General features: G+C 38.6%; 1 protein-coding gene across 1 annotated transcript in view; it reads left to right on the top strand.

The window, feature by feature from the left end:
- The window catches only part of LOC126481718 (osmotic avoidance abnormal protein 3-like), a 287,181-nt gene that overhangs the window by 123,352 nt on the left and 140,899 nt on the right, over nt 1-22,930 (top strand). The window contains exon 5 of the mRNA XM_050105670.1: nt 12,983-13,122. Coding sequence (XP_049961627.1) covers nt 12,983-13,122 — 140 coding nt within the window. The remainder of the gene's footprint in view (nt 1-12,982; nt 13,123-22,930) is intronic.

Genomic DNA, 22,930 nt, shown 5'->3' with positions numbered 1-22,930 from the left:
AGTCTATCCCAGGCATGTTCAATAGGGTTCATGTCTGGAAAACATGCTGGCCACTCCAGTCCGGTGATATCATTATCTTGAAGGAGGTCATTCACAACATGTGCACAATGGGTGCGCAAATTGTCATCCATGAAGATGAATGCCTCGCCAATATGCTGCTGATATGGTTGTACTATTGGTCAGAAGATGGAATTCACATATCGTACAGCTGTTGTGGCACCTTTCATGACCAACAGTGGTGGACGTCAGCCCCACATAATGCCACCCCAAAGCAGCAGGGAACGTCCACCTTGCTGCACTCACTGGACAGTGTGTGTAAGGCATTCAGCCTGACCGGGTTGCCTCCAAACACATCTCCGATGACTGTCTGGTTGAAGGCACTTGCAACACTCATCACTGAAGAGAATGTGCTGCCAATCCTGGGTGCTCCATTCGGCATGTTGTTGGACCCATCTGTACTGCACTGCATGGTGTCGTGGTTGCGAAGATGTACCTCGCCATGGACGTTGGGAGTTGAGTTGCACATCATGCAGCCTATTGCGCATAGTCTGAGTCATAACATGATGTCCTGTGTCTGCATGAAAAGCATTATTCAACATTGTGGCATTACTGTCAGGGTTCCTCCAAGCCATAATCTGTAGGTAGTGGTCATCCACTGCACTGCCCTTGGGCACCCTGAGCGATGCATGTCCCTGTCTCTCTGTATCTCCTCCATGTCCAAACAACATTGCTATTGACAAGTGGCTGCATTGCCTCACGTAGAGTTTGATCTACTTGTATCCTGTCATCAGTGTGTACCATCATCTTCTTACATGAGAAACTCCCCACCGCACCCCCATCAGATTTATTGGTAAGATGGCCCAGTGGACAGCCCGTCAAAAACTGAAAACAGGATGAAGCTGTACTGGACTGTGAAAAAAAAGGAAAATAGTAACAGTGAATTTTCCAAGTTCAAGAAGTGCAATATTTGGGGCAGACAAACAGCAGTGGCATCGTGGCTACGTTCGTGGTTATGTCGTCATAGTGGTGGACTGTAATGTGGACGAGCCATGTTCGAAACTCCCTCATGCCAATTACTTTTATTTATTTTTTCATAACTTTATGAACTGTTTGTCCAGGCATTGTAAATTTTGTTCTCTTTCTATAATATTCGCAGTTGTCATATTATACATTGGTTATAGAATATGAATCATGCAGTAAGGATGTTACTGTCAAAAATAAATGTGTTGTATAGTTAGGGCAGGCAAGATACCACATAGAAGCCTCACAGAAATGAAAACAACAAACAGGTGGGAACTATTTACAAGAAAGACATTCAGGAGTCAATTTCCAAAACATAATACAACTTAAAAAATGTTACGAACATATGTTTTGACAGAGTGCAAAGAAACTGTGTGATTGAGAAACTGTTGCATTCATTTGTTGCAGCTAATGCTGCAAACTGTCATGTTTTCATCTTTTCCATGGGAGTGGTCACATTCACATTCATATGAACAACTAAATTTGGCAAGTAGGCATATCTGGCTCACTTTCCTAGGCGTACAAATTAGGAGCATTGGTAAGATATTCCAATCATATGACACATATGAGACAGAAAGGAGTCCATTTCATGGCTGTAAGATTTTTAATGCCCTCCCTTCAAGAATTAAGTGTTTGCTAGAATATGAATTCTTGTTTAAAAAAACTTGAAGGCAGTTCCTATTACAAGGATCATTTTATAAAATAGAAAAATTTCTGAACTACAGAGTTTAGCATTTCTTGTATTGTTAAATGCAAATATGTGCCCAAATATACATTTGTAATCCTGACTATTGTTTATTGTAAACGCATATTTTGCAATATTTATTTTCTGTAACACTTATTATTTTGTAATATATATTTATCTCTCAAAAATGATTTTCTGTAGTAGAATCTAAGTAACTGTTTACTGTAATATGAAATCATTTTGTTTTGTTTTTATGGGCTACCATAGATTTCTGACATGTTCCATATCATGTGATACTGTCGCAACATGGATCACTGGAACAAGAAATAAATAAATACATAAAACATCTACTGCCACTAATGCCATGTATGACACACCAGACGTGTTTTCCAGTGGAGGATTCAGTTGACTTGTCACCTTGCCATCAAACATGCATAGTTCCCATTCAAAAGCCAGTTCCTTCCTGCTGCTAATAGAGTAGTTGTGCAGAATCAGCTGCATTATAGGTTCCTTTGCTACACCTCGTGGTGGCAAATAGACATTACACTAAGACACAGACACAAATTTGAATAAAGTGAGCACTAAACAACTCCTCTTCCAGGCTGCTCTACATTGCACTTCTTGTTCTAGGACCATTTGCTGTTTCTATTTTGCTTATTTTCACAGTTCAGTGCATCTTCTTCCTTTTTCCATGCCTGATCTGTGTTCAGATATTGACGAGCTGTCCACTGCGCCCTCTTACCACTAACTCTGAGAGGGGTGTAATGGGAGTTTTCCTTGTTAGATTCATCTGTCAAGTTGAACTTTTTTCACACAGTGAACATCCTATGGTGGAGTTCACACATTGATGACAGTGTGTCAGGTGAATATAATTAAAGTGCAGCTACTGTCCATTGTGACAGAGGTCCAGTGTGGGCTGTAATTATTGTATAACTACAAATCTTGATGGATATTCTGGTGTATTAATGATGAACTGATTTTCAACGGAGAAAAAAAAAGTAGTTTCAATTTTGGCCATTAGTTGCAAATCTGTTACTATAAGTGGATGAAAGGCTTATAAAAATGTTTCTGTATACAATGGATTTGGAACAGGACATGTGCAGAAATGGTCAAACAAGTGAGAAAGGCATAATGTTTATTTTATTATTAACCACCACTTTCACAATTTGTTCAGTATGAGCAATGAAGATATCAACAAGATGATGCATCCATAAAATGAGGTGATCAACAGTTGCTTGCAGCAGTTCCATTGGAATCTGAGCAACATGTTCATGTGTACTGGGCTTGAGATCAGGTAGAGACTGAACACATCCATCGTAAATGCTTTTTTGTAGATATCCCCAGAGCCAAAAGTCACATGGATTCAGATCAGATGATCTTGCAGGCCATGCATCTAGAAAATCTCTGGAGATGACACGTTTGCGAAAAGTTGCCTTGAGATCCTTCATTGAGCGAGTGACATCTTACATGAAAACAGTGCTTTCCATACAGCTTCTGTCTTCCATGTACAAGGAGGTCTTGATAACATACAGATGTCATGGTATGCTTAACAGACCCTGTTGGCGTATTCTCTTCAAAGAAGAACAGATGAGAATAAAGGTACCTGTGAATCCACACCACACAGTTACATATGGTTAGTACAGTGTTTCTTTGTGTGCAACACACAATTTAACAATATCCAATGTCAGCAGTTCTATGTATTTATTGTACCCTGTAGCGTAAAATGTGCCTTGTCAGTCAATAGAATATTGTTTGGCCACATATCAGCTTCAATCTATGACAGAAACTGAAGAGCAAATTCAGATGTTGCTGTGGATCATGAGAGTCCACTTGCTGCACAATCTGGGTCTTTTATGGATACCAGTGTAAAATAGACAGCAAAACTTTCTTTATTGTTAACTATGGCACACACAATCCCCTGACTCTGCACAAGCACTAGCACTGCCTGGGGCACATGGTGCACTGTCAGTTATAGCAATAGCAACCTTATCAACAACCTCCATTGGGCTAGGAAATCTTCTTCTTCCAGGTTCCACACTGATTCACCTGTGTTTTCAAATTTCATTGTCATCTTCTTTAAACCATTTAATCACATCTGACCTCTTCTCATACCTTTCAGAGAGCAATACTTTATCAATACAGCACTGTAATTGCTGCCACTCACATTAATCAGTTTTGCTAACAGACTGCTCTGTGCATCAGCCCTGGATCTACGATATTTCCGAACCGGAGCTGATTCAACATGGCGTCCGGTACAGTTGTTTATAGTGAGAAAGTGAACAAAAGTTATAGTTGTGTGGTGAAAAACGGAACATACGTAAATTATAACAGTGAAATAGTGAAGCTAAATGAACGTGTATCAAGCCTGCAATTAATTGTAGATGTACTAAGGCGGGACATTGCGCATTTAGAAAATGAAAATGCCGAACTGAAAAGGTCGCGTAATATCCCAATCGCCAAAGCAAGTAAAACACGGAACTGGGAGCACAGGACTAGCATGATCACGGAAGAAAGGAGCGAAAAGGTGATAAATACAACGAATGGAACGAACCGCGGCTATAAAAGCAGTTTCAGTGTCCTACCTACAATAAACGAGTGCTCTGAAGTGGATATAGGCCTAAAGGCAGAAACAACAAGGCAACATATGTTTACTAGGCCAAAAAGGGTTGGTCGTGTGAAACTCAGTGACTGTAGAATTACTGTGGTAACAAAAAACCGTTTTAATGCACTAGATTCAGATATAAATGTGGAATCCACGGAAAACTGTGACGACAACAACACGCCAAATCTACATAGTGACTAGCACATGAGTAGAAACTTCCGCAATAAACGTGAAGACAAACTCAAAGTGAAAATATTCTCTGATAGCCACGGACGTGAGATTGCAAAAATACTACGTTACAGTCATTGTATACAAGCAACTAGTATTGTCAAACCAGGTGCACCCATCCAAGAACTCGTTAGAAACATAGAAACTGAAAATGATCGTCATATTGTCGTCATAGCAGGAGCCAATAATGTATATAAAAACGACCTCCACAGTGCAACACGAAACCTTAAGGCAATACTAAATTCAACAGGAGAGAAATCAGTTTTTGTAGTCAGAATTCCACATAGGCATGACCTTTCGGAATGGTCATGTGTGAACGTGGAAATCATAAAAGCAAACAGGCAATACTCAAAGATTTGCAGGGCCTACCAAAATGCATATTTTATAAGTATGGACTCCTTGCAAAGAGACTGTTACACGAGACATGGCATGCACCTTAATAACAGAGGCAAGAAGATTCTGTGCCAAAACATCAGCATGATACTGAAAGCATCTGACAACCAAGAAGTAATTGCTGCTCTTCCAGTTCCTTGCTTGACGCAAGCAGAGCCTGATGAAATGGTTACTTCTATTGCAGCAGTAGAAGTAGAGGTGGAAGCAGCAATTGTACCTACACACATAACAAATGCTGCAGCAGCAGTACCTACCACACTTCATCTACAGGATTCAACAGCAGCAGAAGATGAAGCAACATCCAAATCTCCACTGTCACCAGTTGCCACAACAATGCCTACAGCAGCAGCAGTACCTATCACACTTCACCAGCAAGATTCAACAGCAGCAGAAGAAGAAGCAACCACCTTATCTCCTCAGTCACCAGATGTCACAACAGTGCCTCCAGACACCATAACAGCAGTTACATCAATTCCTCTAGTAGCAGCTTCATCTACAATATCATCACAAGGAGGGAAGAGTAGGTATACAACAGTAGATGTGCTACCACTCCAAGTGAACAATTTTTTAGTAAAAGGCAACAAGAGGCAGAAATCCAAAAGATAAGCCCTGAAAAACGTTTGAAAACCAATCACCATAGTGTTCAGTGTGTAAGCAATAAGAGCATGGATCTTAAAATATGTTACCTTAACGTTCAAGGACTGAAAGATAAAGAACTTATCATAAATGAGTTTGGTCTTGATAACCAGTTTGATATTTTTTGTCTGAGTGAACACTGGGCTAATGAGAATGAACTTGCAGTTGCCAAATGTGACAATTTTAGTATAGTAAATAGCTATTGTAGGAAAAAGCACATTAGAGGTGGTGTGGCAATTTATTCCAACCAGTCACTCAATTGAACAATAACCAAGCTAGACCTAAATTCCTTGTGTGATGAACAGCACTTTGAAGTTACGGGTATAATCATTAATAGTCATAAGCTAATAGTAGTATCCATGTACAGATCACCAAAGGGAAGCATTAACATATTTTTAGAAAAAATGGACATGCTATTGAGTAAATTAAGTAATATTAAATGGCTACATTATGATATTGCAATAGGAGGTGATTTGAATGCTGATTTTGATGTTACTAAATGTAAGGGTAGTGTTGCAGACCTGGAAAACTTACTAAGACAATACAATTTACATCATGTTAATAACAGGCCCACAAGAAACAAAGCATGTTTAGATAACATCTTTGTAAACTTCAAGACCACTGAAAACACATGCGAAGTTGTAGTGTTCCCATTCTCTGACCATAACTCCATATCTCTAAATTATGCAAGTAAAATTCCCCTCAATAGGAGCAATGCAAACAGACCTGTCCCAACAGTTGTGATTACCAGACCCATAACTGAGGATAAAATTAACACATTTCGTAATTCCCTTGCTGACAGATCCTGGTTTGGCCATTGTAGTGTCGATGGACATTACACATCAAGTAATGACCTGCCAGCCAAAGTAATATTTGATAGATTTTTTAATGCATTCTTGACCCTATTTAACCATAGTATTCCCATAAAGAAAATCAAAATAATGGACAGCAGCCACAAATCCAGATCTCAAAACAGACAAAATATATGGTACACTAAACAGCTGACAGATCTAAAGAAACAAGTTTTGTTACTGTACAACATATACAATAGTATGAAGTCTGACTGTGCCAAATCAGCCTATGTGGAATGCAGGAATGAATACAAAAAGCCATCCTGCAAGCCAAAAAAACCTACAATGCCAACAGCATACATAATTCCACCAATAAATGCAAAACCGGTTGGAAAGTAATTAACAGTGCTGCCAGAGATACTAAAAAAGATAAAATTAATATCCCACCACAAACACTCAATGAGTTTTTTATTAATTCAGTGAAAGAAATAGGAGAGACAATTATCAAACCAGACATTAGTCCATCAGAGTTACTCTCCCAGAATTGGGGTAGACAGTCACTAAATACAAGCATGGTAACCTTCTCCGAAGTATCGCCTAGATATGTACAAGGGGTCATAAAACAACTGAAATCATCTGATAGCTTAGATATATATGGCATATCATGCAACCTGCTAAAAAAAGTGTGTGACCACATACTCTACCCCTTAACCCATTGCATAAACAAGTGCTTACTTGAGGGATATTTTCCTGATGAGTTAAAACTGTCTAGGATCGTCCCAGTATACAAAAAGGGAGATAAAGACTCTCCATCTAGCTACAGGCCTATTTCAATAGTACCCGCATTCTCCAAGGTAATAGAATGCATCATGTACCAACAATTATCATCTCATTTTGAGAATCTAGGAATAATTAATGATACACAATACGGGTTTAGGAAGAATTTGTCGACCATTGATGCAATCAACACGGTAGTCAGTTACATCCTCAAAGTTTTTGAGAACAAAGGCTTTGCTCAGATCTCATTCTGTGACCTAAGCAAGGCCTTCGACTGTGTTGAGCACATGCCACTACTAGAGAAACTAGAATTCTACGGCATCAAAGAAAACAGTCTCAGACTATTAAAAGCTTATCTCAACAACCGTAAACAGGTAGTTTGTGTAGGTAAGGAAATGTCAAACATAGAAAATGTTAAAGTAGGTGTGCCTCAGGGATCTGTACTGGGGCCCTTCCTGTTTCTGATAAAGATCAATGACCTCCCCTCGTTTATTAGATCCACCACTGTATTGTATGCAGATGATACGACTTTTCTCCATAGCAGTAACAGTCTTAATGATCTTAAAACCTGTGCTGAAAATACACTCACTCATGCAGCATATTGGTTCAGAGCAAATGGTTTCCTGCTAAATGAAAATAAAACTCAGCAGATAATCTTCACCCTAAGAGACAAGCCACTATCTGATGACCCTAGTTCTGTTAAATTCCTGGGAGTTTATTTAGACGAAAAGTTATCCTGGGGCCAACATGTAAACTATATTAGTAGTAAACTATCTAGGGTAATTTATTTATTAAGACAACTCAGAAATTGTGTACCTGAAACATACATCAGATCATCTTATTTTGCATTTTTCCAGAGTATAATATCCTATGGCATTATCTTGTGGGGTAACTGTAGTCATATACATGACATCCTATTATTGCAGAAGAAAGCCATTAGGATAATTACAAATTCTTCACATAAGGCTCACTGCAAACCCTTATTTACTAAACAAAAAATTATGACTGTAATAAACCTCTATATATACAATGTCTTAATCTTTACGAAGAAGAACCTACAAGATGTGAGATGTAGAGAAAATGTACATTGTTACAACACAAGAAGCATCAAACACATATACACACCTTACCACAGACTATCAAAATCAATAAATACCTATGAAGTCACAGGGCACAAGCTATTTAATAAGCTGCCACATGCCATACAGGATCTTCCTGAACATACGAGGGCCGTTCAGAAAGTAACCTCCGGTTGATTTTAAAAAATACACCAAGTTAAATAAAAATATTTTAATATATGCATCTTACAACTACATCTTTGCACTATTTTTCTACATAGTCTCCATAGCGATTGAGGCACTTATCGTATCTCTTCACAAGCTTTGAAATTCCTTCTGCATAAAAATCACCCGCTTGTGCCTGGAGCCAACCTGTGACCGCATCTTTGAGCTCTTCGTCGTCATCAAACCGCTGTGACCCGAGCCATTTCTTCAAATGCATGAAGAGGTGATAGTCACTTGGCGCCAGGTCTGGGCTGTAAGGTGGATGGTTGATAACGTCCCACTTGAAGGACTCAAGAAGGGCCGTTGTTCTGCGAGCAGAGTGAGGACGAGCATTATCGTGCAAAAAAACGATACCGGAAGTCAGCATACCACGGCGTTTGTTCTGTATAGCCCGTCGTAACTTTTTTATTGTTTCACAGTACACGTCTTGATTAATGGTCGTACCACGTTCCATGAATTCAACCAACAACACCCCTTTGGCATCCCAAAACACCGTTGCCATCAGTTTTCTGGCAGAAAAATCTTGCGAGGCTTTTCTTGGTTTGGTAGGCGAATTTGAATGTGCCCACATCTTTGATTGTTCTTTTGTCTCAGGGTTCACATACTTAATCCAGGTTTCGTCACCGGACACAATTCTGTTTAACAATGGTTCTCCTTCGTCCTCATAACGTGACAGAAAGTCTAATGCAGAGGCCATTCTTTGAGTTTTGTGGTGGTCGGTAAGAATTTTGGGCACCCATCGTGCACAGAACTTACGGTAACCCAATCTTGCTGTCACCATCTCGTACAAGAGAGTCTTAGAAATCTGTGGAAAACCAGTAGACAACTCCGACATTGAGAAACGTCGATTTTCACGAACTTTTGCATCAACTGTCTGAACGAGTTCGTCAGTCACCAATGATGGTCTACCACTCCTCTATTCATCATGAACGTTTTCTCGTCCACTTTTAAATAAACGTACCCATTCACAGACAACTCCTTCACTCATAACTCTTGGTCCGTACACGGCACAAAGCTCACGATGAATAGCTGCTGCAGAATATCCTTTGGCTGTAAAAAACCTTATGACAGCATGCACTTCGCATTTGGCGGGGTTTTCTATTGCAGCACACATTTCAAACTGCCACAAAAACTAAACTAGCGCAGGTACGACGTTCACTCGACCACGGCTTGATGCCAACTGACCTGTTGAGTGCGTGAACGCACAGATGGCGTCGCTACCCCCTCCACAACCCGCACTGTGACCAATCGGAGGTTACTTTCTGAACCGCCCTCGTACATTCAAAGAAAGACTGCATGAATGGTTTATTGCCCACCCGTTCTATGATATCAATGAATTCTTCAACTGTAAAATGCAGTATTCCAACAGATGACTCACTGTACATTTATTGTAATATAAGCTAAAATATTTCAGTAGTCAATACCTTATCACACTGTATTATAAATTGTAACTTCATTTGACGTTGTCAATTGCTGTAATGGCCTAAAGACAATAAAATCTTTATTATTATTATTATTATCATGCTGTCTGTCTGCTCAATACACATACTGCTCACTTATATTTTGGCTTGTCAAATGGCAGTGTGGATGTCATACCATCATACAAACAGTGCATCTGGTGGCCACAGTTGGAACCAATGTTTTTCCTGTGTGTATTGGTTCCACAGTTACTCATCAACACATCTTCCTAGTTTTATTGCAATATGATAATTACAGTCCACATTGGAACTTAATGAGTAGCTGCACTTTAATTATAACAACTAAATATGTATATTGTTGTCAGCAAAGTTAGACACATGAGACAATGGCTTCTCTATCCTGTCATAAGGTTGTGATAAGATTTGATTAGATTTAGATTAGATTCAGTTTTCATTCCATAGACCCAAAAAATGAGATGATTCTCATGGGTGTGTTACATGTCAGAAAGTATGACATGACTTAAAAACATAAAACATTAGAATATAATACTTGCTACCCTGATCATTTGTCAGGAGATAGTTGAAAGTAAGCTAATAAAATGCAGTAAACTTGGACAGTTAATATTTACAGAATTAACACACTGTCAGAGTGAAACACTGTTATTCACTATTAATAAATTTATCATACACAAAATACCTAATCTTGACTTGTGATGAAGTGTTGTCAAAACTGAAATCTAACAGATATTTTTACTTAAGCTGACTTAACAGTCTCTGTTAAGATATTCATCTATGGAGTAGTAGGAGTTGCCTATCAAAAAGTCTTTCAAACTCTGTTTAAACCATGCTTTATCTGAAACCATGTTTTTAATGGTTGCTGGCAATTTATTAAAAATGTGTGTTCCTGAATATTGGACCCCTTTTTGGACCAAGGTAAGTGATTTTAGGCCTTTATGTAGATTCTTCTTATTCCTAGTATTGATACTGTGTACTAAGCTATTGGTTGGAATTAGAGATGTATTACTTGCAACAAATTTCATTAAGGAATAAATATACTGAGAAGCAGTGGTTAGAATACAAAGTTCCTTGAACAGGATTCTACAAGATGTTCTTGAATTTACACCACAAATAATTCTTCTCACACGCTTTTGCACCCAAAAAATTTTTGCTCGGTTTGATGAGTTGATGAGTTGCCCCAGAATGTGATCCCATTTGACATAATAGAATGAAAGTAAGCAAAGTATGCAAGATTTTTTATATTTATATCTCCTACATCTGACATTGTTCTCATGGCAAATACAAACTTGCTTAGGCTCTTAAGCAATTCTGTGGTATGCCCTTTCCAACTGAATTTATTATCAAGTTGTAATCCCAGAAATTTAACACTGCCAACCTCTTTGATCTGCATGTCTTCATATGTTATACTCATGCTGGTAGGAAATCTCTTACTGGTTCTGAGCTGCATATAGTGGATCTTCTCAAAGTTTAATGACAAAGAATTAGCTTTAAACCACTTATTAATGTCAGTGAAAATTTGATTAGCAGCTATTTCCAAATCTGTACTTGATTTGCTACTTATTGCAATGTTTGTATCATCTGTAAACAAAACAAACTTAGCATCTGGCAATGTAAAAGATGAGAGGTCATTAATATACACAAGAAAAGCAGTGGACCCAAAATGGAACCTTGAGGAACACCACATGTAATTAATTCCTAGTCGGATGAAGACTGACTGCTTACTGCACAGGTATTTCACAGCGCCACCCATTGTTTCCTGTTAGATAGATAAGACTCAAACCATTTCGCAACATTGCCACCATAATACTCTAATTTGCTTAGGAGAATGCTGTGGTTCACACAGTCAAAGGTTTTTGATAGGTCACAGAAAATGCCAGTAGCCTGTAATTTATCATCTAATGAATTAAGTACATTATCACTGTAAGTGTAAATAGCTTTCTCTTTATCAGAGCCCTTCAGAAATCCAAACTGTGACTTGGACAATATATCATTTACAATCAGATGCTTAAGGAGACGCTTGAAGACAACCTTTTCAAATATTTTTGAGAAAGCCGGCAAAAGTGAAATTGGTTCATAGTTTGATGGTATCTCTTTATCCCCCTTCTTGTAATGAGGCTTAACTTCAGCATATTTTAGCCAGTCTGGAAATGTTCCACCGATAAGAGATTGATTACACAAATAACTTCAGATAGAACTTAACTTGATGAGCACTCTTTGATTAACTCTATGGTTCTAACTGATGTGGCTTCACACTTCTTTTGGTTATTCAGCACTGAATTAATGACTGAATTGATGCACTATGGACTACTATCCACACATACAATCAACAATAGTTCACAAAACCGTTGTCATCAAGGCATTGTTTCTCATGGCATATGGCAATTATGCTGGTTGTGCTGTTACTTGAGTGATACCCATGGTACACTCTGGACAGAGCAACAGTTAAAATAGTTATCACTAATTTGTTAAAAAACAAACAATGGAAAATTTAGCTTGGAATATCAACAATATAAGGAAAAGGATCCATTGCTACTTATCGTAAAGTTGACAAGCTCAGTTGCGGATGGGCACAATGAAAAGACTCTTACATACTTAGCTTTTGGTCATAGTACTCTTCTGAAAAGTAAACACACACATTCATTCACAAAAGCAAGCACACCTCACATACACATGATCACCATCTTTGGCACCTCATACTGGAATGCTTGTTAAAAAATAAGTGGTGTGAAAAAGTCTTTACTTTTAGCCACATCGGAGAAGAAGAGTGATATCTTTATATACAACACTAGAGGAAAAATTACCTTTTATCCCATTATTTAAATTGTCAGTGCCTCAGAAAGGAGTTCGGTATGCAGCAATAAAAATTTTTGATCATATGCCTAACATCTTCAAAAGTGTGACAAGTACTGCAGCATGTATTAAATCCAACTTAAAATCTTTTCTCCTTGACAACTCCTTTTATTACATTGATGAATTTCTATTTAAACATTGATATGATGGGAGGGTGGGTGTGGGAGCACACTCTACTTGCATTTGTACTGGAATTATTCATTTTCTGTTATGTCACTATTTAGTTTCTCATATTTCACTTTGCTTAAGTACATTAATACAGCTACTTTTCTTCATTGCAGGAACAACAGGTGACAGACTGAAGGAAGCTACAAAAATAAATCTTTCATTGTCAGCTCTAGGAAATGTGATATCATCATTGGTAGATGGAAAATCAAAGTATATACCATATCGCGATTCAAAATTAACAAGGTTATTGCAAGTAAGGAAATTCAACTTACCATGCAGGCAAGATGACATGTTTTAGTGTTATAGTAGGAGGCCATAAATGAAAAATTTAACATTTGATCCTGGATATAAATTTGTTATACTATCGTTGACAGCAGCAGCATAGTGGTGTAGATCAAATTCCATAGTTACAGTACATATCCAACAAATAAGAAGGCTTTTTACTGTTTGACTTCTGAACTTTCATCAGAAAATTATTTCGAGATATTTTGAGATAAGTATATATCTATCCATGCTATTTGAGATACAAATAGTCCAATACAGTCTACACTTTCTTTCAATAAAAGTTACCTGAAACAACTCACTACAGTACAAACTAAGAAGATTGTAAGCAACTTGTGGCCTTTATGAGTCATTATATAAAATTACACCACACAACATCTGGCAAAAAATGTAAAACACCCAGAAGACATGATTGGACATCAGTGTCACTATGTACAGATACATACCATCAGCTGGTATGTAAATGATGAGAACTGCTATTCTCTGTGGCAGGCAGAATGGCCATTAGAGTGCCTTAGTGTTGTTCATGTTAAGTGGTGTTGTAGGCATGATAGGGCACATAAGAGGCACAGACAATGTCGTATGTCAAGTGACCACTGTGATGGATATGAAGATGCTGCATACTCATGTGAGATAGTATTGTCATTACCTGACATGTTTGAAACAGACTTCACTAAGGGAAACAGACTTCATTAAGGGTCTTCATATGGTTCACTGCTAGTTTGTGCAATATCCAGATTTGTGGGACATTTGGATGTGACAGTGGCCTAATGCTGGACCACAGCCAGTAAGATCCTCAAATCTGTCTCTGATGAAACGTGTGTGTGAACATCTTGGGTGGCATTTCCATTCCAGTGGCAGTTTAAGGATATGAAGGACCACTTGCAACAGTTGTGGCCCAGCTTGGCTCAGGAGAGGATAGTTGTCAAAGTTCTGTCAGTGACATCTGACCGCTGCAATGGATGATCACCATATTGTGCACCAAGCACGTCATAATCCCATCTCATCTGGATCTGCCAGTGAGAACAAGTATTATTGAAACATTTTATACCATCCCATATTATTGGTTAGAGACTGGCAGCAGCTGGACTAGAGTTACTATCCCATTTGTGTACTAGTGATACCATCATAGCACACAACATAGTGGCTGTGCTGGAACAATGCTGTGACTTGGATCCATAGAGTCCTGCTGAATGGCATCTCATTGTGTTTGGTACAAACCATTGTTCTGCACTGCCCCAGATGACCATTATTGGCAAATATGGCAGTGACCTATGGAGAGATCCTATTCTTTGGAGAGGTACAGTGAGGATACTCTTGGTGCTACAGAGTGGGGAGCTATTGGGTGTGACTTCAGACAATAAGAGGTGCTGGTTGAGGGCACACTGATGGCACAACATGGATGCACTGCATTCTCATGTGTAGTGTGGTTCAATTTTCAATGAGACAATGCTCATTCACACATGGCACATGTCTCTATGAACTGTCTGTGTGAGGCTGAGGTTCTCCTGTAGCCAGTAAGATCCTCAAATCTGTCTCTGATGAAACGTGTGTGTGAACATCTTGGGTGGCATTTCCATTCCAGTGGCAGTTTAAGGATATGAAGGACCACTTGCAACAGTTGTGGCCCAGCTTGGCTCAGGAGAGGATAGAATGGCTTTATGACTCCGTAGCCAACTGAATTAGTTCATACATCTAGCCCATAATGCATGAAGCAACATCATACTGATAAATTCGAACTTATTGCCAAGTTCTTTGAAAATTTGACTCATTTTTGTAATGGCTGCAGTGACATCACATACTCCATCAACCCATGAAGTGTGATTTTGTTTCCTCCTCCCCTTCAGAGTGTTTCACTTTGAGGTGTTCTTCTTATTGTGGGTTGACTTTATATGTTCGATATATTGCAAGATGCGAGTCCTTAATCATTTCCATGTAATAACAGTTACCTTCTTTTCTGAATTTTCCAGTCACTATCTTGTTTTCTCTTGATTTTGTGGTCCTTCTATGCATTGCCACATATATAACCACTAACTTCATTTCCAGTTGCAGGGGGATGAGGGCTATAAGAGAGCTTCTACATTTAAATAACTCACTGTGAAATCACAAAACATTGTTTCCACAATTCTTTATATTCAGATAAGTAATCAACTCACAACAATTGATAATTAACAAAGTTTTTCAGAAAATATGTTTATACATGATGCTTCAGTGCTTCACTGAAACCATATGTTCATTCTTAATTCCAGATAGCATGGCATAGAGTCTATATAACAGCATTAATTTTCCTTTAGTGCTTGACCATTGTTGTCAGGCCCCTTTTTTCTTTGGAGTCCACAGCAACCCTAATGCATGACAACAAAGTGAAAGTGACACTTCGTTGGCCAGTCCAAATTATGCATCCATTGTCACTTTCTGCAGTGTGCCTGCATTTTTCTTTCTCATATCTGCACATAAATTCCAACAAACATGCAAAGCATTTTTGGTCTAGTAAAAGGAAAGTGAGAGTGAGGCCATGCTTTATAACAACATGCACCCCTACATATTCACCCATTGAGGTGAAATATGTTGTGTGGAATAACTTACACAGCTAGAGACAGAGTCACTTATTTTATAAGCAAGCCATAGATTAATTTCACTTTTATATTGAGGTCTCATGTTACCTAAATTCAGTGCATTTCTTTCAACATCAGATTGATACACACAGTCATCATCAATTTACTTACATTAGTCACCAGGGCGTAAACCCATTTGGTTTCTGACTGTGTAAATATTTCTGTCTTTTTACTTCAGAAAGACAGTATCATACAATTAAACTTAATTAAACCAGAGGCAGTTTCTCTTTTATCTGTAGATTCAACTAACCTCATGTATAGGTTCCCTTGTTCCTCGGTAAACCTACACTCTTATCCCCCTATCTCTCTACAAATCTAGATATCTGGATACAGCTCACCTTCATGCTTACAACCATATGCCTAATCTCTGAGGATATGGCTTTTATAATTTCTAATATTGAAGATTTCTCCTCCACACAGTGACCTTATCCAAAATCTGTGTAAAATATTAATTTCTTACTGTCCTCTTTTCTTTCATCACTCCTATTTCTCAACCTGTTATTACTTATGTGTTACACATGACTTACTTGACTTAATTCCTTTGGCCCCTATGGGGGCATAGGGCATCCAGGAGAACTCACCAGCCGTCTCTGTCTTTTGCCATTTGCCTCAATTCTGCCCAGGTCTTACCAACTCTTTTTGCTTCCCCTTCCACTGTCCTCTTCCATGTGCCCCTTGGTCTTCCTCTCTTCCTTGTTCCCTGGCTCCATCTGGTTTTCTCAAGGTGTGCCCCAACCAGCCCCACTTTCTCTCTCATATCTGGTCTTCTATAGGTATCTGGTTTGTTATTCGCCAGAGCTCCTCATTACATATTTTTTCTGGCCACCAGATATTCATGATGCGTCGAAGACATCTATTTATGAAGCTTTGTAACTGTGTTGTTATCTTTTTATCCATTTTCCAGCTTTCACTGGCGTACAGAAGGACAGCTTTCACATTTGTATTAAAAATACGGATTTTTGTTTTGTATGTGATATTTCTATTTTTCCATATTGGATACAATTGTATGAAGGCAGCATTTGCCTTTTTAATGCGGTTTTTCACGTCATCTCCAGCTCCACCATCTTCTGCCACTATACTACCCAGATACAGGAATGAGTTGACAGTCTCCACTCGCTGCTCACCTATTAACAGGGGCACCTCCATGTTCCCTGAATTTACTCTCATTTCCTTTGTTTTGCCTGTATTTATCTTGAGGCCAGCAGTCTCTGCTTCTTCTTTCAGCAAGTTTAATTTAGCTTGCATATCAGTCAGCCTTGGAGCTAATAAAACTATATCGTCTGCAAAATCCAGATCCTCCAGACGTTCGTGGATCCCCCACTGGATTCCTCGTCTCCTGCCTGCTGTGACTCTTCTCATAACAGAGTCTAGAATGAGTAGAAAAAGTGTTGGTGACAAAATGCAACCCTGCCGGACTCCAGTTGTTACTTTTATGGGCTCTGTCATATTTCCCTTGTGGAGTACGCAGCATTCGTAGCCATCATATAGATCTTTTATGATGTTTAAGATCTTCTGTGGTATGCCATACTTCCGCAACACCTGCCAGAGCACTTTATGTTTCATGGAATCGAAGGCCTTTTGAAAATCAATGGATGCCAGGTACATGGTTGCTTGGAATTCTTTGCTTTGCTCTAAGATGATCCTAAGAGTGTTAATAAGATCAAAACAGCTGCGTTGTGCCCTAAAACCGGTCAGTTCTTTACGCAGTCGCTTTTCAAGGGATTCTTTAATTCTGTTTAAAATAATTCTGGTGAGGACCTTACTGGGCACTGACAACAATGTAATACCACGCCAGTTATTACAGTCTGACAAATTTCCCTTTTTTGGGAGCTTTACCACCAAGCCATTTTTCCACTCCTTTGGAGATTTCTCTTCAAGCCAAATATGCTTCAGCAAAGGATGGAGCTGTTGGGTCTTCAGGAAAGCCTCCTCCATGCGGCCCATGAAGAGATTGGCATAGGACAGCTGCTTCCCCTGGCCTGGTATAGGTTTATAGATGACATCTTTGTGTTCTGGACTCATGGTGAAGAAACACTTCTTAATTTCCTCCATAACCTCAACTCCTTTTCGAATCTGAATTTCACCTGGTCCTTCTCCAAAACCCAAACCACCTTCCTGGATGTTGACCTTCTTGTTGAAGCTCACATCCACACCTCTGTCCATATCAAACCCACAAACAAACAACAGTACCTTCACTTTGATAGCTGCCATCCTTTCCACATCAAACGCTCCCTTCCCTACAGCCTAGGTATTCGTGGCAAACGTATCTGCTCCAGTGATGAATCCCTCAACAATTACACCAATAACATGACCAATGCTTTCCTGTCCCGCAACTATCCTGCAGACCTTGTCCACAAACAGATTTCCCGAGCAATACATTCCTCCCCATCCAACAACAATGTTCCTACCCCCAGACCACACAGAAGCATCCCCTTGTCATCCAATATTATCCTGGCCTCGAAAACATCAACAAATTACTCCGCCAGGGATATGACTTTCTCAAGTCAACCCCTGAAATGAGATCATCCCTTGACAAAATTCACCCCACACCACCCAGAGTTGCCTTTCGTCGCCCCCCTAACCTCCATAACATCATTGTTAAACCCTATAATATTCCCAGACTACATTCTCTACCCAGCGGTTCCTACCCCTGTAACCGACCCTGCTGCAAAACCTGCCCCATGCATCCCCCCACAACCACCTACTCCAGCCCCGCTACTGGTAAAACATACACAATTCAAGGCAGGGCCACGTGTGAAACTACACATGTCATTTATCAACTGACATGCCTGCACTGCACAGCCTTTTACATCGGCATGACAACAACTAAACTGGCTGAGCGCATAAACAGACACAGACGAACTGTCCGCCTAGGAGATGCCCAATACCCAGTAGCAGAGCATGCCCTCCAGCATAATTCTAGGGACCTAGGAACCTGCTACACCGTATGTGCCATTTGGCTTCTCCCACCCAACACCAGTCCCTCTGAACTGCGGAGATGGGAACTTGCACTCCAACACATCCTTTCATCCCGCCATCCCCCTGGACTGAACCTACGTTAAACAACCTCAATCCCATTTACTCTTCAGTCTTCTCCTCTTTCCCTTTCCTCTTTAGCCATTCACACATCTTTTCATCCTACATAGTTGTGTTTATCTTTATACTATATATCTCTTTACTTCTGTATGCATCCTCTTTGGTTTGAAGCTGGCACAGTACTTACAGTAGAATATCTTTGGCTTCCCTCTGACAACCATGCCTCCATCCTTGCTACCCTCCCTATTTTCCTTTCCCTGTTGCTTCATAACCTGGGTTGTGAGTAACTGAATCTCCTTTCCCTTCTTCCCTTTCTTTCCCCTCTCTCCTCCCCAATGAAGGAACATTTGTTCCGAAAGCTAGGAATGTAAATTTTCGGTTCTGTTTTATGTGTTTTATGTGTATCTATCGGCTGTACTGAGCTGAGGTAAGTACTGGCCAGCCCCTCTATCTCTTTGTATGTACATGGTAAGAGAGAGAATAGAATTGGTACTCCTAATGAAGAAAAAAGAAAAGAAAGTGTAGGATCGAGAAGAAAAAGACAATAGACCCCAAAGACAGATTTTGTTCCCACCCCCACCCAAGGTCCCCTTCTGCTAAGGTTCTAGACTGTGATGCTGAAGAGAGAAGATGGTTGGCATTCCCTACAGAACAGACTGTCACAACTTCACTATTGCAGATCCCGAAAATTGTTCCTAACCCACCCCTTTGGATAAGCAGTAGAGATCTGATAGTCATACATTAGTCATCATTTAATTGTTGTCATTTGTCTTAATGTCTTTGTCAATCACCTTTGTGGATCTTAACAGTCGTATGAGTACTTTGTCATTTTAGGAGGAAAGGTACATGATTTGAGGGGTGATAGTATTAGTAATTGTGAACAAAAATCGTCATATGGACTTATGCCCTATTCCAAATGGTTTTCAAGATGGAACACATTTGATATCATTTTTGTAAGTTTTTCTTGAATAACTATCTTGGAAACGATTTGGAACAGAGCATACATCCATATGAATTTTTTTGTTCAGAATCACCAATGCTACCACCCCTCAAAGCATGTACCTTGCCTCCTGAGTCACCCTGTATATCCCACATGTGACTGGTACTTCTGTACTTAGAAATATGTTACTCATTCCAGTAGACAACCTCCCCTATATAATATATAAAATCCAACCTATTACTTATATGGATGGTAAAAAATACAAATTCCTCTATATCAAATATATAAAAGTATTGGGGTCATTGGTATTAAGATTATAGAAATAAATACCTAATTTTATTGTACTCTAGGATTTTCTTCAATTTTTATAGTAAATCTTTATCTTCCCGCAACGAATAACAAAGATTATGCTATATTTATGTTTTCAAAGTACAGATATCTCTGTACAGTTTTAATAAATACCCTTCATGTTGCCTAAATCTCTCTAAAATAGTAGGAGAAGGTTGACAGATCTCAGAATAGTTAAAGAGGAAGAAATTGTCTCATAGAAAACTAAAATGGAAACAAATGAAGTAATTAACTCAGAACCTGATTGCTATCACCCCATCTAATCTTCAAGAGGGGAGAGTATCATGGAGACTTTAACATTTTTACTGTATCAATGTTATAAAGTACTTCTTTGCATCCCATTCTGGGACTGATCAGAAATACTGCTTTGGGATGTGGTATCCCTATTGTTTTGAAAGGACAAGCATATTTTGAGAAAAACTTATTTTTTTGTTTATTTATATCTGAACTCTGACAATATTCTCTTATTAGTACCAAATCATTTACATTAAATTATGGTATTTGTGCTCTTTAATTGTATTTGTGTACTCTTAATATTGCCTGCCTATTCAAATTGTCATTTACTATCTTAGTAAACTTCCTCAGGATCTATGTTTTTTGATAATGGCCATTTAAATAGCTATAGCAAAGGTTCTCTGGTAAAATTCTTATTTATTAGCTCAGCAGGGGACAATCTTATTGACATATGAGGTAGTTTGTTCAGTATTTCATAGAACTCTGGAATCATCTGAATCCAAGTTTTATGTTCATCAGAGCAATATGTTCTACATAAATGACCAATTTCCTTCGTAGACCTCTCACACAGATTTGATTATGGGTCGTATTTAGATGTATGTGTACATTTTTAACTCCTTTCCAACCTAAAAATTTTTTAAAATTGTTACTCGTAACCTGTGATCCATTGTCGGTCAATAATCTTTTTGGTTTTCCTATATTTACAAAATACTTTTTAAGCAGGTTATGACAGTGTTTGTGGTTGCCTTCTTTATAGGAAATAATTTTCCATTGTTTGACCAACATTCCACTAAGACAAACATATATGTTACTCCTGCTCTTCCTGTTGGTAGTTGTCCAAAAACATCTGCTGATGTAAGATCATACAGAGCCTTTGGTATTGTAGGATACATCTTGTATGATACTTGGTTGCTATCATCTTTAACTTATAGCTCTTATTTTTCGACTTATGTTCTTGAAATAATAAAACTTACTCATACGCTTAATACATTTGCACATGCAAAAATGTCTGTATCCCTTATGTAAGAATTGTGTTAATTCATTTTCTGGGGTCTGTGGAATATATAGCTTCCACTGTGCATTAATAGTACATAACTTCCAAAATAATGCTTCTTCCCTCATCATCCAAATAGATTTATCTTCTACCGACATTGGCATTTCTTCACTTTTTTGTAACTTTTTCTTACAATAAACACCTGTTCTTCTATCTTGTTTTATTTTTAATGCTTACTGTCTTACTCCATCATTTATATAACTTAATTGTAAGAAGTTAATACTGAATGTTACTCCCAGTCCTTTAGTTCTTGTTATGTCATTCATACCCTAAGATAGTCATGATGATGCATCCAGTTATGTATTTTCTGAACCATTTATGTATTCAATTTCTATCTGGTCTCCTTGTAGGAATAATCCCCATCACATTAATTTGTCGTGGAATAACCAATTTTACATATGGAAAGATAATGCCTGATTATCTGAATATATTATGATCTTGGATCCCCAAATGAGTGTATCAGACTTTTTTTACACACCTTACAATAGCTAACAATGCCTTTTCTGTCACTGTATAATTTAGTTCATGTTCACCAAGACATCTGCTAGAGAATGCTGTTGTTCTGTGATCTCCTAACTCAGGATTCCATTCACCCTGGAACAGTTCACACACAATACCATATTCAGAATCACTACTGGATGTGATAAAACTGGTGCATTTACCAATGCCTGCTTAATATTACTGAATGCTTTTGATGCTCCTACATCCCTATCCACTTTGTTGTTTGTTTCAGAAATGATAATAACCTGGGATCGTTCATGGGTTGGCCTTGTATATAGTGATGATAGAATCCAACTAATCCCAGAAATGATCATAACTGTTTTAAATTTCATGGTTCCAGACTGTCTTTGACAGCCTCCATTCTTTTGGGATCCGGTCTTATTCCCTTCTCTCTACTAAATATCCTATAAATTTCAGTTCTTCCCTTCCGAAATGCGATTTTGCTAACTTCATTGTGATATCCCTTTTCTGAAACTTTTCTAAGATTTTAGTTAATAATTCACAATGTTCTTCCCACATCCTTGATACTATTAACACATCGTCTACATAAATAATTAATTCTTGTAGCAATTCTTTACCATGTTCCTGATACTGAAATATTTAACACGAAGAGCAACACTTTACATTTATAAGTATTTCCATCAAAAGGAACACAGCATACTTTTGTGAATTTTCATGTAATTTAACCTGCAAATAATTGGCAGTCAAATCAACTAAACTAAAATACCTTCCTTGTTCAAATTTCATTAACAAATCATCAGTAGGTACAGTTCTGTCCCTTTCTGTCCCTATGTTTTGTTGTTGTGGTCTTCAGTCCTGAGACTGGTTTGATGCAGCTCTCCATGCTACTCTATCCTGTGCAAGCTTTTTCATCTCCCAGTACCTACTGCAACCTACATCCTTCTGAATCTGCTTAGTGCATTCATCTCTTGGTCTCCGTCTACGATTTTTACCTCCAAGCTGCCCTCCAATACTAAATTGGTGATCCCTTGATGCCTCAGAACATGTCCTACCAACCGATCCCTTCTTCTGGTCAAGTTGTGCCACAAAC

Source organism: Schistocerca serialis, chromosome 5 (genome assembly GCF_023864345.2).
Source record: "Schistocerca serialis cubense isolate TAMUIC-IGC-003099 chromosome 5, iqSchSeri2.2, whole genome shotgun sequence".
Classification (NCBI taxonomy): domain Eukaryota; kingdom Metazoa; phylum Arthropoda; class Insecta; order Orthoptera; family Acrididae; genus Schistocerca; species Schistocerca serialis.
This window is presented reverse-complemented; position numbering and strand designations above follow the sequence as displayed.